This window comes from Mercenaria mercenaria, chromosome 19 (genome assembly GCF_021730395.1).
Source record: "Mercenaria mercenaria strain notata chromosome 19, MADL_Memer_1, whole genome shotgun sequence".
Lineage (NCBI taxonomy): Eukaryota > Metazoa > Mollusca > Bivalvia > Venerida > Veneridae > Mercenaria > Mercenaria mercenaria.
The window spans coordinates 7,736,698-7,750,916 of NC_069379.1; the positions used below are offsets into that span (position 1 = coordinate 7,736,698).

At 35.4% G+C, this 14,219-nt stretch overlaps 1 protein-coding gene across 4 annotated transcripts in view; it reads right to left on the reverse strand.

Annotated features, from left to right (window-relative positions):
- Positions 1 to 807: 807 nt before the first annotated feature.
- Positions 808 to 14,219, reverse strand: part of LOC123543077 (sodium- and chloride-dependent taurine transporter-like) — an 82,555-nt gene continuing 69,143 nt past the window's right edge. For all 4 annotated transcript variants that reach the window (XM_053531010.1, XM_053531009.1, XM_053531012.1 and 1 more), the window contains exons 13-15: positions 11,704 to 11,777; positions 10,995 to 11,168; positions 808 to 8,503 (exon numbers count right to left, since the gene is read on the reverse strand). In XM_053531010.1, the coding sequence (XP_053386985.1) occupies positions 8,324 to 8,503; positions 10,995 to 11,168; positions 11,704 to 11,777 (428 nt within the window). In that variant the 3' untranslated portion in view covers positions 808 to 8,323. The remainder of the gene's footprint in view (positions 8,504 to 10,994; positions 11,169 to 11,703; positions 11,778 to 14,219) is intronic.

The following is a 14,219-nucleotide window of genomic DNA, read 5'->3' on the forward strand; positions in this document are numbered from 1 at the left end:
CATTCACTTTTTTTACTTTGTGAAGAATATATTTTCAATTTAAAAATTCAAGTATCATACAAAATATGTAAATTCAGAGTATTATATATTCTACTCTGTTGTTTTATAAAATCCATCAGTCATTACATTTTTAGCTGATCCAACCGAGATGCCATTTGCTAATATGAATACACTAATGTCCTATACTTTATTCTTTGATGTTTAAATATTTCTCCTCTTTAATATCCTGTTTTCCTGTTTTCCAATATGTGACTCTATAAATTCAAAATGTCAATTACAAGCTTTTATCAGAACTCACCGCTGTGCCAGACTTTCTTACAGTTGAAAGGAATTCAGACTAGTGCATTTAATGAATCATAATGGTAATATTCATTTTATCTTGGGGACATTACTAAACTTTCAATTTGTCTTGAGACATGCAGCTTTAATCTCTTCTTGGACATCCAGCTTTCATTTGATTATGGGACATTCAGCTTTCATTTCATTTTGGGACACTCAGCTTTTATTTTGTCTTGGGAATTTCAGCATTCATTTTATATTGGGACACTCAGCTTTCATTTTGTCTTGGGACATTCAGCTTTCATTTTATATTGGGACACTCAGCTTTCATTTTGTCTTGGGACATTCAGCTTTCATTTTATATTGGGACATTCAGCTTTCATTTTGTCTTGGGACACTCGGCTTTCATTTTGTCTTGGGACATTTTTTAAGCTTTCAGTTTATCTTAGAACATTATTCAACTTCATATTTTCTTGGGACAAACTGCTTTTATTTTATCAATGGATATCATTCAGCATGCACTTTACCTGGGACATTCAGTAGCTGAGGATGTACATGTACTATATCTCAAAAATGGGACATTTTTGTTACACATGTGGAACATTTCGCAATTCCAATGTGGTATATTTTGCAACTAATTGTTGGACATTACAAAATGTAAATTTGTGACATTCCACCACTCAAACATGAAACTTGTATTCTTTTTGTTTATATAAGCTTACTTACTACTGCCACTAGTGGAATGTCACAAATTTACATTTTGTAATGTCCAACAATAAGTCGCAAAGGCAGAATCGATCGTGTCCAGCATATAGGCAACTCTTCCAGGAGACTGTTAGCCCTTATCATGCTGGACACGATCGATTCTGCCTTTGCGACCAGTGTAGATCTACAGTCTGATCATGATCTACACTGTTTGCCATTCAGTCAGTCTCCTTTTGGTAAGCACCCCTTTTAACAGTTAATGGTACTGTCCAAATTGAAAGACGGACAAGTTCATTATAGAAATTTAGCAGGGTAAGGGTTAGTAATATTAGTGGAAGACAGTGCAAGATGAAGAAGGTGCTCCATTTCCAGCAGCTTCATGGATTCTTTAGCGTGCACATCTATACACAGGACTGCTATCCTAATGTTACTATTTTAGGTGGAGGAGAGGGTGATGGAGGTCATGACCCCTGGTTCTGTAGTCAGAAGGTGGTACCACTGGACCACTTAATCCGCTTGACACGTGTAACTCTACCGAAAATCCAGATATCAAAAAATGGTATTTTTTTCAAGACACAAGTGTGTGACATTTGGCAACAAAACCCCATGACATTCATATGAGGTAGGAGACATTCTGTAGATAAAGTGTGGGACATTCTTCAGTTAAAATCTGTGATGTTCCTAATCAAATTTGGGACATTTAAAATCAAAGGGGAAATCTCGAGAACAATTTTACTGCGTACACACCAGAACTGCTCCATCACCGAATTACAATATACAAAACAACTGGCAAGTCTTCTCCAAAGATTATGTCGTATAAAATCATTAAATGAGCTGTGCCATGAGAAAACCAACATAGTGGGTGTGCGACCAGCATGGATCCAGACCAGCCTGCACATCCGCGCAGTCTGGTCAGGATCCATGCTGTGTGCTTTTAAAGCCTACTGCAATTAGAGAAACCATTAGCGAACAGCATGGATCCTGACCAGACTGCGCAGGCTGGTCTGGATCCATGCTGGTTGCAAACCCACAATGTTGATTTTCTCATGGCACGGCTCAAATATACTGCATCAAACAAAAAGGGCCCTAATTGAAAACCATGTAATATCAAAAGTTAGTCATAGTTCTTTAGAAAAATAAATCAGTCAGAATCTTGGAAGCAATATATTTATCATCAACAAAATGTGGAAGTTTAAGTAATTTACAAAATATCTTCTGACGGGGAATATCTATAGAATGATATATAAAAAATATAATCAAACTAAAAGTAATTCTTCAAGGGTACCTTTCCACTTGACATTATTTAAAAACATACAAATGTACTATATACAAGCTATATCGAGTAATTATCTAAAAATGAAAATATCTATAAATGATAAATGACTCTAAAATAAGTGTACATACAACTACAGGGCACATATTCATAAAAATTTTAAGTCTAAAATTCAGACTTAGACTTAAAAATGCTACATTTTACACTGTGCTCTCTCATTCTTATATTACCAGAGAGTAATGAAACTTTGCATGAATATTCATTTCTATAGCTACAGGTAGTTCTAAAAAGTTTAATTCATATGGATGCTACAAACCAAAGTTATGACAACTTGAATATTAGCCATTCTTGGGTTGGATTTTCAGACTTTTTAAAAGTTGATGAGTACGGGCCAGGGGAAATCATCAAATTTCAAGTCTGAAATTTTAACTTTTACTTAAATATCCTAAAACAAGAACTTTCTTGTCTGACATTGCTTATTTTACACAAATCATGATTATTACTTTTCTTGAAGATGCTTTGTAGATTTAGGTTTTGGTTTTGCCCCACACCCACACAGTACAGGTTATATGGTGACAAACAGATTAAAAATTTTGGTTTCTCATCTCATTTACATTGAAATCAGAGGTAACAGTTTTTTTCAACTTTGAGGGTAAGTGGTCTGCACCTGTTAGTTGTGGAAAAAACCTCTGTATTTTGGCAAATGGGGAAGAAAAATCTTGATGTAAAGTCAATGTTACAGGAAAACTGCATGATTTGAAAAAAATTAAGGGAAGACTACATTATAACAAGAGGACCATGATGGTCCTGAATTGCTCACCTCTTCCCACATGACCCAGTTTTGAGTATGACGTCGTTTTTTCTATTATTTGATATAGTGACCTAGTTTTTGAGCTCATGTGACCCAGTTTTGAACTTGACCTAGGTATTATCGAGATAAAAATTCTGACCAATTTTCATGAAGATCCATTGAAAAATATGGTCTCTAGAAAGGTCACAAGGTTTTTCTATTAATTGACCTATTGACCTAGTTTTCGAAGATACCTGACCCTGTTTTGAACATCAAGGTGAACATTCTCACTAATTTTCATGAAGATCTCATGAAAAATATGGCCTCTAGAGAGGTCATAAGGTTTTTCTATTTTTAGACCTACTGGCCTAGTTTTTGACTGCACATGACCCAGTTTCGAAACTGATCTAGATATCGTCAAGGTAAACATTCAGATCAATTTTCATGAAGATCCATTGAAAAACATGGCCTCTACAGAGGTCAAAAGATTTTTCTAATTTTAGACCTACTGACCTAGTTTTTGACCGCAGTTGACCCAGTTTCAAACTTGATCTAGATATCATCAAGATGACCATTCTGACCAATATTCATGAAGATCTCATGCAAAATATGGCCTCTAGGGAGGTCACAAGGTTTTTCTATTTTTAGATCTACTGACCTAGTTTTTAACCCCACGTGACCCAGTTTCGAAACTGACCTAGATATCATCATGGTAAACATTCTGACCAATTTTCATGAATATCCATTGAAAAATATGGTCTCTAGAGAGGTCACAAGGTTTTTCTATTTTTAGACCTACTGACCTAGTTTTTGACCGCACGTGACCCAGTTTCGAACCTGACCTAGATATCATCAAGATGAACATTCTGACCAATTTTCATGAAGATCCATTGAGAAATATGGCCTCCAGAGAGGTCACAAGGTTTTTCTATTTTTAGACCTACTGACCTAGTTTTTGACCCCACGTGACCCAGTTTCGAATTTGACCTAGATATCATCAAGTTGAATATTCTGACCAATTTTCATGAAGATCTTGTGAAATATATGGCCTCTAGAGAGGTCATAAGGTTTTTCTATTTTTAGACCTACTGACCTAGTTTTTGATGGCACGTGACCCAGTTTCGAACTTGACCTAGATATCATCAAGATGAACATTCTGACCAACTTTCATAAAGATCCCACAAAAAATGTGACCTCTAGAGATGTCACAAGGAAAAGTTTACGGACAGACGGACGCACGGATGGACGACGGACGCTGCGTGATCACAAAAGCTCACCTTGTCACTACTGTCAAATCATTAATATTCGTGGGGGACTAATTTTCGTGGATTTCGTGGTTGAGTCAATCCACGAAATTTAATCCCAACAAATACGTAAAATTCCCATTGATTTTATCTTCAAAAGTTGAAATCCACGAATTCATATCCCCACGAAATTGCCGTATTGACCAAAACCACGAAATTTCATGCCCACGAAATTAAATGATTTTACAGTATGTGACAGGTGAGCTAAAAAGAAAAAGAATGCTCTGCTGAGCTACTTTTAGCTAAGCAAATTTTCAGCAATACACATTTTTCAAAAAAGCTTTGGCACACTGAATATTCTGCACTTAAGTCTAAGCATGAATTTCAAACTTTAAATGTTGTGAAAACTGGCCCAGGCTGACCATCACAAATGTGTTATCTATTAATACCAGTATGTGTGAAAAAAAACCCATTTATGTACTTCCTGAAACATTTTCAAAGGAAAAAAAACAGACAGAAATCTATTGAAAAGCATAGACACCTTTAGGGACATGTCTTTTCATCTGTTTCCCTGTCTCCAGTGATCTTAGCTCATTCAGTATTAAAAGATGCTCGCTGCAGCTTCTTGTATAAGAGATGGGGGAAAAATTTCCCAATAACAGAACTTAATTACTTGTTCAAACTTTGTATAAAGAATATAGCCACATGTTTGAAGCAGACAAATGCAAAAACAATCATAGGTCACCTTGCTTGTTTAGGAGTTATCTGTCCTTAAAACTGGATTTTTCTTCAAATTTATATATTCAAGGGCAAATAACTCCTGAACAAGCATGGTGACCTTCGATTTTTTTCATAATTCTGTTTGTAACACGACACTATGTTCATATACAAAGTTTGAACAAAAATTCTATTATTGGGATTTTTTTAACAAAAACTGCTGCAACCGTCCTGAAGGAAAATGTTAACAAAAATGCTGCATAAATGTTTTTTTGGTGGTCCGATTTTTATCACATGTACAACATAGGTCACCTGTGATGGCCGACCTTATCTACATATATATGGAAATGTCTATATCTGGAATAGTTTTCTGTGTGAGCAATGACTTAATGGACATGACAAAACAAAAATATATCTGGTACTTGTTTCATACAATCCTTTGGACTTGTCTTAAGGTTGGCATGAGTTTGATACTACAATTCATATGCTTTATTATCAATAGAAACTTGTTATTCTATTACCAAAGCCAAAGTGCTTAAAGGTGTCATAAAATTCATGGATTTATCAAAACTTAATTCCCTTGAAAAGAAAATCTGATGGCATGAAATACTGATAATTTCCCAAAAAAAAGTTGACTGTGTGAAATTATAATAGTTTTTCTGATTTCATGTAACACATTGCAGGGTGCATAAATTTTTGTGTTTTCATTTTTAAGACAGAATTAATGGAAAATATATTTAAATTTGTCAGCATTTAATTTTGTGGTCTGATGTAACCACGAATTCCATGAGAATTAATCCCCTATAAATATTAACAATTTAATAGTATTCACATCAATTAGGACATTTTTTTCATTAAAATGTTGACTTTAACCGTGATACATTCATCTCGTAAAAATGTACATGATACAACCTTAAAAATGTCAAATGAGCAAAACTTTTACAATCATTGCAATAAAAATCTAAAATACCTACTTAGCGATCACCTAAGATTTTCTAAAATCTGTATGGATACATAGTTTACAAAATAACTATACAAATGAATTATCACCTTAACAATTATACATGTAATATCACATAAAGATTACAAAATATTATAAACAGTATATAAAATGGGTAGATTTCATAACTCATAAAAGAAAAAAAAAACATTTACAAAGCTGGAAATAAGAAACTGCCCAATGAGGCAGACTTTTCAGAGAGATCTGAGGCATGCTAATGTAATTCACAACTGAAAATCGAGGCAAAATCACCAGTACAGATGTTTTGGCTTGTGATTCTCTAACAATATTTCAGCTATGCAATGTGAAATATCTGCGTAGAGGAGAGATCAGTTCAAGCATAAAATCAAGAACACTATAAGATTAGTCTGACCGATGTGCATAACCAAAATATAGCTGAAAAAAAACCCAGCATTAAACCACTGCTAAAAATAGACGGTGACTCAATGCAGACTTGGAGCGCCGGTATAAATTACAGACTCCGGCACATACCGGATTAACTAAATTTGAACGAAAATATCTTAAATGTATATATTTTGTAACCATGGTGATACTAACCTTAACCTTTAGTCAGTATTTTATGCATATTGTACACTAAATGCATGCGGACATGCAAAAATATGTATATTTATGCTGTGCGCTACAACTGATAATCACTTTCGGGCATGCGCAGAAGACCGCTCCAAGTCTGCAATGAGTTACATCGCTAAAAATAAGCCAACCATTAATGTTTGGATTGATTCAACCAGGAAAATAAGCCTCACATGAATATAAGTTGTTTTACATTCTAATACGACCAGCAAATAACCTATATACACATAGAAGAACATCAGTCAACAGTTACTTTGCAATAACTTGTGGGCGTGCAGTGACGTCATCCGATACAGGTGCGTAGCACGGTTGAAAAAAGGTAGTTACCATTTTTTTTCTAACACTGTTGATACTAGAATGCCGTGTTAGAATCAGAATAACATGTTCTCAAGTGTGATTTATCGTAGAATTACCAGTTTTTCATTCTTACGCGAAACAATATATCATTCAGGCCTATGGCCTTCCTAATATATATATTCTTACGCATAAGAACTGAAATCACGGGTTATTCTACGATAAACCATGATTGGGAACTTATTATTTCTTAACTACAGTGTAAAACCATTCAATTCAATCTTTCAGAGAATTATTTTCATGGACTTTATGGCAGACTTATCTTCCTGGTTTCCCTGAAATTAAATCCGAACCGACAAACAAACTTTAATTTTAAAATCAAGTAATTCACGTCCCCAATCAAATAGCAAAAAAAATCGCAGTTTGGTCTTGACCATGAAATTTTATGATTACAAAATCAGATATCATAATAATTTTCTTCTTTTTTTTTTTTAGTTTTTGTGTAGTTTCTGTCACCTAGATATTTTGATGCAACATCCTCCAACAATGAATTATCAACACTATGTATCAACTGTACCACCCCCTATTTCATACTACATTGGTAACAAGAAATCTTTGAATATTACTGACTTAGCAACTTAACCCTTAGCCTGCTGGCGGCAATTGACTCTGCCTTTGCGACCAGTGCAGACCAAGATCAGCCTGCACATCTGTGCAGTCTGATCATGGTCTGCACTGTTCGCTATTCAGTCAGTAAATTTTCAGTTAACACCCCTTTGAATAATCAGTGGTACTGCCAAAATTGAATGATGGACCAGTCCATTATAGAAATTTAGCAAGCTAAAGGTTAAACAAGTCTGCTTTGAATATTCAAAGTTATAATCGCTTGTCCTAAAGAGATTCAAGACTATGTTGGCAAGCATATACATTCATAAAAGTATTGTCAAGGGACAAAATGGTCACTGCTCCAGCTGCATAAATCATTTATATCTAGTACAATAACAAATCATTATAAAATTGTCACTAATATTTCTGTACAGTCTACATTTTTCACATGACAGAATTTCATTGACAAGTAATACCGGTACATCCTGTATCTACACAAAGTAGATCATGCATTTATAAATCAGTTTGCTTTATAAATCAGTTTGCTTGAGTATCATATTGGCTGCTTTTCGAAAGCAAGAGTCTAGTAATTTAATATCAGTATTACACTGTACACTGTTTTACTGACATTTTAAACTGACAGTTAATCTTTAACACTGTTTTTTTTTTTTTTTACTACTGACATTTTATACTGACAGTAAAACTTTAACACTGTTTTTACTGACATTTTATACTGACAGTAAATCTTTAAGTTTTCACTTATTAATAATAACAATAATATCCTGAAAGGGAATCTTTAAACAAGACCTAACTATTGCACTCCATTAATCCACTGTCTTATAATAAGGCACTTCATCCATTTGGTATCCGTCATCCATGTATGTGTATGTACGGGCATCTGATGTTCCGTACGGCGGGGCACTCGGCTCAGGCCGATGATAACCAAACTCAGTGGGAGGGTCATACGGGTCTTGTTTTATTCCACAGAACACATATTTTAATTTCTGAAATTGCAAAATAGTGTTAAAATATTTTATTCTAAAATAGTCTGAGATTTTATATCTATACTTCCTACGCAAGAAAAGTATGTGTTGAAAAAAGCAAAAAAACATTATGATAAATTCTAACAGACTGACTTTTTTCACATATTTGTTGAGTTTACCCCAATAAAATTATAAGCTGAATAGTGACTTTCCAGATTTGCCTGTAAAAGAAGACCCAAGGTGCCTGTCCTTGCATTTTTTCAGTCATAAATGAACCATCGACCTTACATAAGCCAGCTGGATGACTTCCTAACAATATGTTATAACTAGAAATTGCTTTTGTAAAAAAGCACATGTCTCCCCCAATGCAAAGTCCTACAGGCAAGAAGTCAATAGGGGTCAGAAGCGAAAGTCAAAGAGACACTGATGGTTGGCTGCAATAGGAATCATCTACTTGGCATGTCCAGTCATCCCGCTAAATTTCAACACTATTGGCCTAGTGGTTCTCAAGTCACTGTTCAGGCTCCTGTGACCTTGACCTTTGATCAAGTGACCTCAAAATGAATAGGAGTCATCTACTCTGCATTTCCAATCATCCTATTAAGTTTCAACATTCTAGGTCAAGTGGTTCTCAAGTTATTCTCCAGAAATGATTTTACATGACCAGGCCCCTGTGACCTTGACCTTTAATAGACTCACCCAAAATCTATAAGGATCACCTACTCTGTATGTTCAATCATCCTATGAAGTTTCAACATTCTGGATCAAGAGGTTCTGAAGTTATTGATTGGAAATGGTTATCCATGTTCAGGCCCCTGTGACCTTGACCTTTAATGGAGTGACCCCAAAAACAATAGGGGTCATGAAGTTTCAACATTCTGGGTCGAGTGGTTCTCAAGTTACTGACCGGAAATGGTTTTCAATGTTCAGGCCCCTTTGACCTTGACCTTTATTGGAGTGACTCCAAAATCAAGAGGGGCCATCTACTTTGCATGTACAATCATCCTATGGAGTTTCAACATTCTGGGTCAAGTGGTACTCAAGTTATTGATCGGAAATGGTTTTCAATGTTCAGACCCCTGTGACCTTGACCTTTGACGGAGTGACCCCAAAAACAATAGGGGTCATCTATTCCACATGACCAATCATCCTATGAAGCTTCAACATTCTGGGTCAAGTCGTTCTCTAGTTATTGATTGGAAATGGTTTTCAATGTTCAGGCCCCTGTGACCTTGACCTTTGACGGAGTGACCCCAAAAACAATAGGGGTCATCTACTCTTCATGACCAATCATCCTATGAAGTTTCAACATTCTGGGTCAAGTGGTTCTCTAGTTATTGATCGAAATGGTTTTCTATGTTCAGGCCCCTGTGACCTTGACCTTTGACGGAGTGACCCCAAAATCAATAGGGGTTATCTACTCTTCATGACCAATCATCCTATTAAGTTTCAACATACTGGGTCAAGTGGTTCTCTAGTTATTGATCGGAAATGGTTTTCAATGTTCAGGCCCCTTTGACCTTGATCTTTGACGGAGTGACCCCAAAAACAATAGTGTTCATCTACTTTTCATGACCAATCATCCTATGAAGTTTCAACATTCTGGGTCAAGTGGTTCTCTAGTTATTGACCGGAAATGGTTTTCAATGTTCAGGCCCCTGTGACCTTGACCTTTGACGGAGTGAACCCAAAAACAATAGGGGTCATCTACTCTTCATGACCAATCATCCTATTAAGTTTCAACATTCTGGGTCGAGTGGTTCTCTAGTTATTGATCGGAAATGGTTTTCAATGTTCAGGCCCCTGTGACCTTGACCTTTGACGGAGTGACCCCAAAAACAATAGGGGTCGTCTACTCCAGCAGCCCTACAACCCCATGAAGTTCGTAGGTTCTAGGTCAAATGGTTCTCCAGTTATTGCTCGGAAATGAAGTGTGACGTTCGTACGGACGGGGGGACGGACGGACAGGGCAAAAACAATATGTCTCCCCAAGTGGGGGGGGGAAGACATAATTATAGACTCTAAGCTGGCAGTGAGGGGGTCAACTGGTTCAAAGTGAGTAACAATAAAGCTATGATAACACTGATTTGTTTGTTTTGGGTTTAACGCCGTTTTTCAACAGTATTTCAGTTAGAAACAGCGAGCTGTTAACCTAACCAGTAGTCCTGGATTCTGTACCAGTACAAACCTGTTCTCCGCAAGTAACTGCCAACTTCTCCACATAAATTAGAGGTGGAGGACAAATGATTTCAGACATAATGGCTTTTATCAAATCATCACAGAGAAGATACGCCCCGCCTGGGGGATTGAACTCACGACCCCGAGATCTGCAGATCTGCGCTCTCCCTATTGAGCTAAGCGGGCAGGTTCTAATAATACTGTAGCACAGAATTCTGCAATTACTTCTGATAACTGTACACTACTTCTGATACACAGTATAACACTCAAATGTCTAAAATATGCTAGCAGCCAAAACCACGACTTATGGCTGAGAAAATCAATTATGGCTCACCTGTCCAAAAGACCCATTTTCTTGCTGACAGCTATGTATCATAGCTGCAGGGATGGCTATGAAAGGCGCACTGGCCAACACCCAGCACACGAGATCCCACGTCCCTCGGATAAGTACGTTGTTATAACCAGGTACTGTACTTAGTTCTGTTATGAAGTAGTACAGAAAAATTGCCTGAAAAGTGAGAAAGGATTGATTACACTAAATTATCATTCAAACAAGGTTTATACATCTTGGAAAATATTCTTCTAAAGTTTTGTGTGAAACCTGGGACCAACTTTGACCTGTAAACTTGACTGTACACTCCTTTTCACTAAATTTCAGTTCATAGAAACAGTCTAAATACAGGGTTTTAATTTTCAAGTAATATTAAGAATATTTCCTTTAAATTACATAAAATCTGTGTTTTTGCGAGATCTACTTTTAATGAAATACTCAGAAACATTCAATTTGTTAAAATTAATCTCTCAAGAAAATTTGAGCTGCGCCATGATAAAACCAACATAGTGTGTTTGCGACCAGCATGGATCCAGACAAGCGTGCAGTCTGGTCAGGATCCATACTGTTCGCTAATGATTTCTCTAATTGCAGTAGGCTTTGATTCGCAGGCTAGTCTGGATCCATGCTGGTCACAAATGCACTATGTTGGTTTTCTCATGGCGCAGCTCACTTTGCATTCTTAGTTATAAGTGAAGAAAATATTGCGTACAGATGTTATAATTGTTGACACGCCACACCACATAGACATGATAATCCTTTCTGCTACACCAAAATTCTGTTTCGCTGAAAATATGGCAAAATAATGTAGTCATAATTTTTCTCACTGAAAATATTGCAAAATAATGTAGAATCAGTATATTTCATTGGGATTTTGTAGTTTTGTCAATCTATGAAATAACATTAAATGAACAAATGAAATTCCCTTTTTTTCATACTTAGTCTGCCAATATCTTGGGAAAATGTGACTTCTGATGGCATTTTTTGTTAATGCTCGGATATTAGTATAAAAGTGTTCCTTAGGATGGAACATGAAATTTAAAAGGGGCTGTCGCCTTCTAGGGTTCCTCATTACAGTACAATGGGGTCAAAGGTCAAATAAGTGCATTCACAAATAAACTGTGCCACTGCGCACTCGTTTTATTTTCATATACCATCTAAATTGGTTTAAATATTGTGTCTCAACGCCCTTTAGTACATTGTATTTTGTAAATAAAACTAATGATAATATATAAAATATATATAATATATATATACTATTATAAAGAATAACATATCTGGGAAAAGTGGCATACGATGGCAAAGTGTGTTTTACTTGACATGTTTGCTAATCTTAATATGTGGATGAACTAGAGTAAAGTTTTTGGAACTGTCGTATCCAAGGGTCAATGTGATTTCAAGGCCACAGACATGTCAAGGTCAAATCTGAATTTTTAAAAAATGACTTCTAAGTTATTAAAGGTAGCAAAATGGTGCGTATATTGATAATATACTAAATCCACACCTGCTTTTTCCCTTTATCGCCAAATTATGACAGATTTGAATGAATGTTTTACACAATGTTAAATGATTATTTTGTTATAATATAACATAAAAAAGATCATAGCCTGATGTAAATTCATTTGTAAAGGTAACAATAAGGTAACCCTTAAATTAAAAGTCACATAATTAGTAAATCACAGTAGTACACTTTGATCCTATTAATTCAATGAATTTCAAATTATTATATTCTGAATGTTCAAGTCTGTTTAGTTGTAATGGAACATCCATCAATATTTTCAATATGTTATTTCTTTATCAGATTTGTGACGTCATTAATGGCACCACATTAATGACAAAATTTATTAATCCCGCTGATGGCAGTACTTGCCGCATACAGACCAGCACCAAGTTGCATTCATTCTGTGACATTTTTGGGGAGGGTGTGTACCTTATTTGAACTGTCATGGCACAACGAATGTACGCACAATTGATATCGCCTATTTAATTGAACTGGTCATTAAACAATGTGTCCAATTTTCATTCAAATCTGTCAAAATTTGGCAGAGATAAAAACAAAAGTCGGGTGAAGAATTAGAAAAATTGTTGAGCAAATTATTATAAAATGACACTGCTAATGCATTTCTTACATTTCAGGGCACAATAAAATTTGAATTTAAGCTTTGAACTGACTTCTATAAAAAGAATATTTACATCTTGTACACCTTTTGAGAAATTCGTGCGAAAGAGAAAATATGATGGGTTTTGAGGAAGAAGACTACAGGGGAAAATAAATTACATATAAATGTATAACATTTCTCACATAAACAGTTAAAATCACTTTACTATCATGTATACAACCAAGTATTTTAAGCTTAATAAGTAGAGCGCAGATCTAAGGATGGCGAGGTCGTGAGTTCGATCCCTGGGAGAGGTGTATGTTCTCCATGACGATTTGATAATAGACATTGTCAGGAGAAATTTCGTCCTCCACTTATGAATCATATGGAGAAGTTGTCAGTTATATGCGGGGGCAAGGCTACTACTTGTAGCGACATCAGAACACTGATTAAGTTGATTGACCGCCGTAAAATGACTGTAATACTGTTGAACGTGACATATATAATATGGAATCCTTCTCCAGCCCCTAAAGAAATGACTTCAAATCTGGTGATGATTCATTATATGATATATATTTATGTTAGTTTGTCCACGCAATGATGGTTAAATAGGACCATTTTAGAAGAAAAACTGAAATATTGGTCACAACATAGTTCATCTATACACTATTCCCTTGATTTGCTGTAATAAAATTCTTTTGTTACTATCGGTCAGGCATTTATCATCGTATTTTATGTATTTGCAATTAAGTAGCACATTTCAAGAACTAGATTTTCTATCACCGAAGCTCTTAATGCGATATTTGCATCAATTTTATTCTGAAAATTCAGCACGCTATTTCTGTTTCGATGCTTTTTATCTTTTGCTTTGCTTCTACACTCACTTGCTGTTCGAAACAAAAGTGGAAAACGAATCAGATCGTAACAATTTACAGATTTGACAATTGGTTTCAGACAGGAAGTCCTTGATAACATTGTGAAAACAATGCTAGTATCTTTACACTGAAACATTAGTCATTAAGAAGTTTTACAAATAAAAATGTAAAAATAAAGGTATTAAAATATCAGAAGGTTGCTTTAGATTTTTTTATAATAGTAACATTAAGGCTCATTCAATGAAATATTGAAG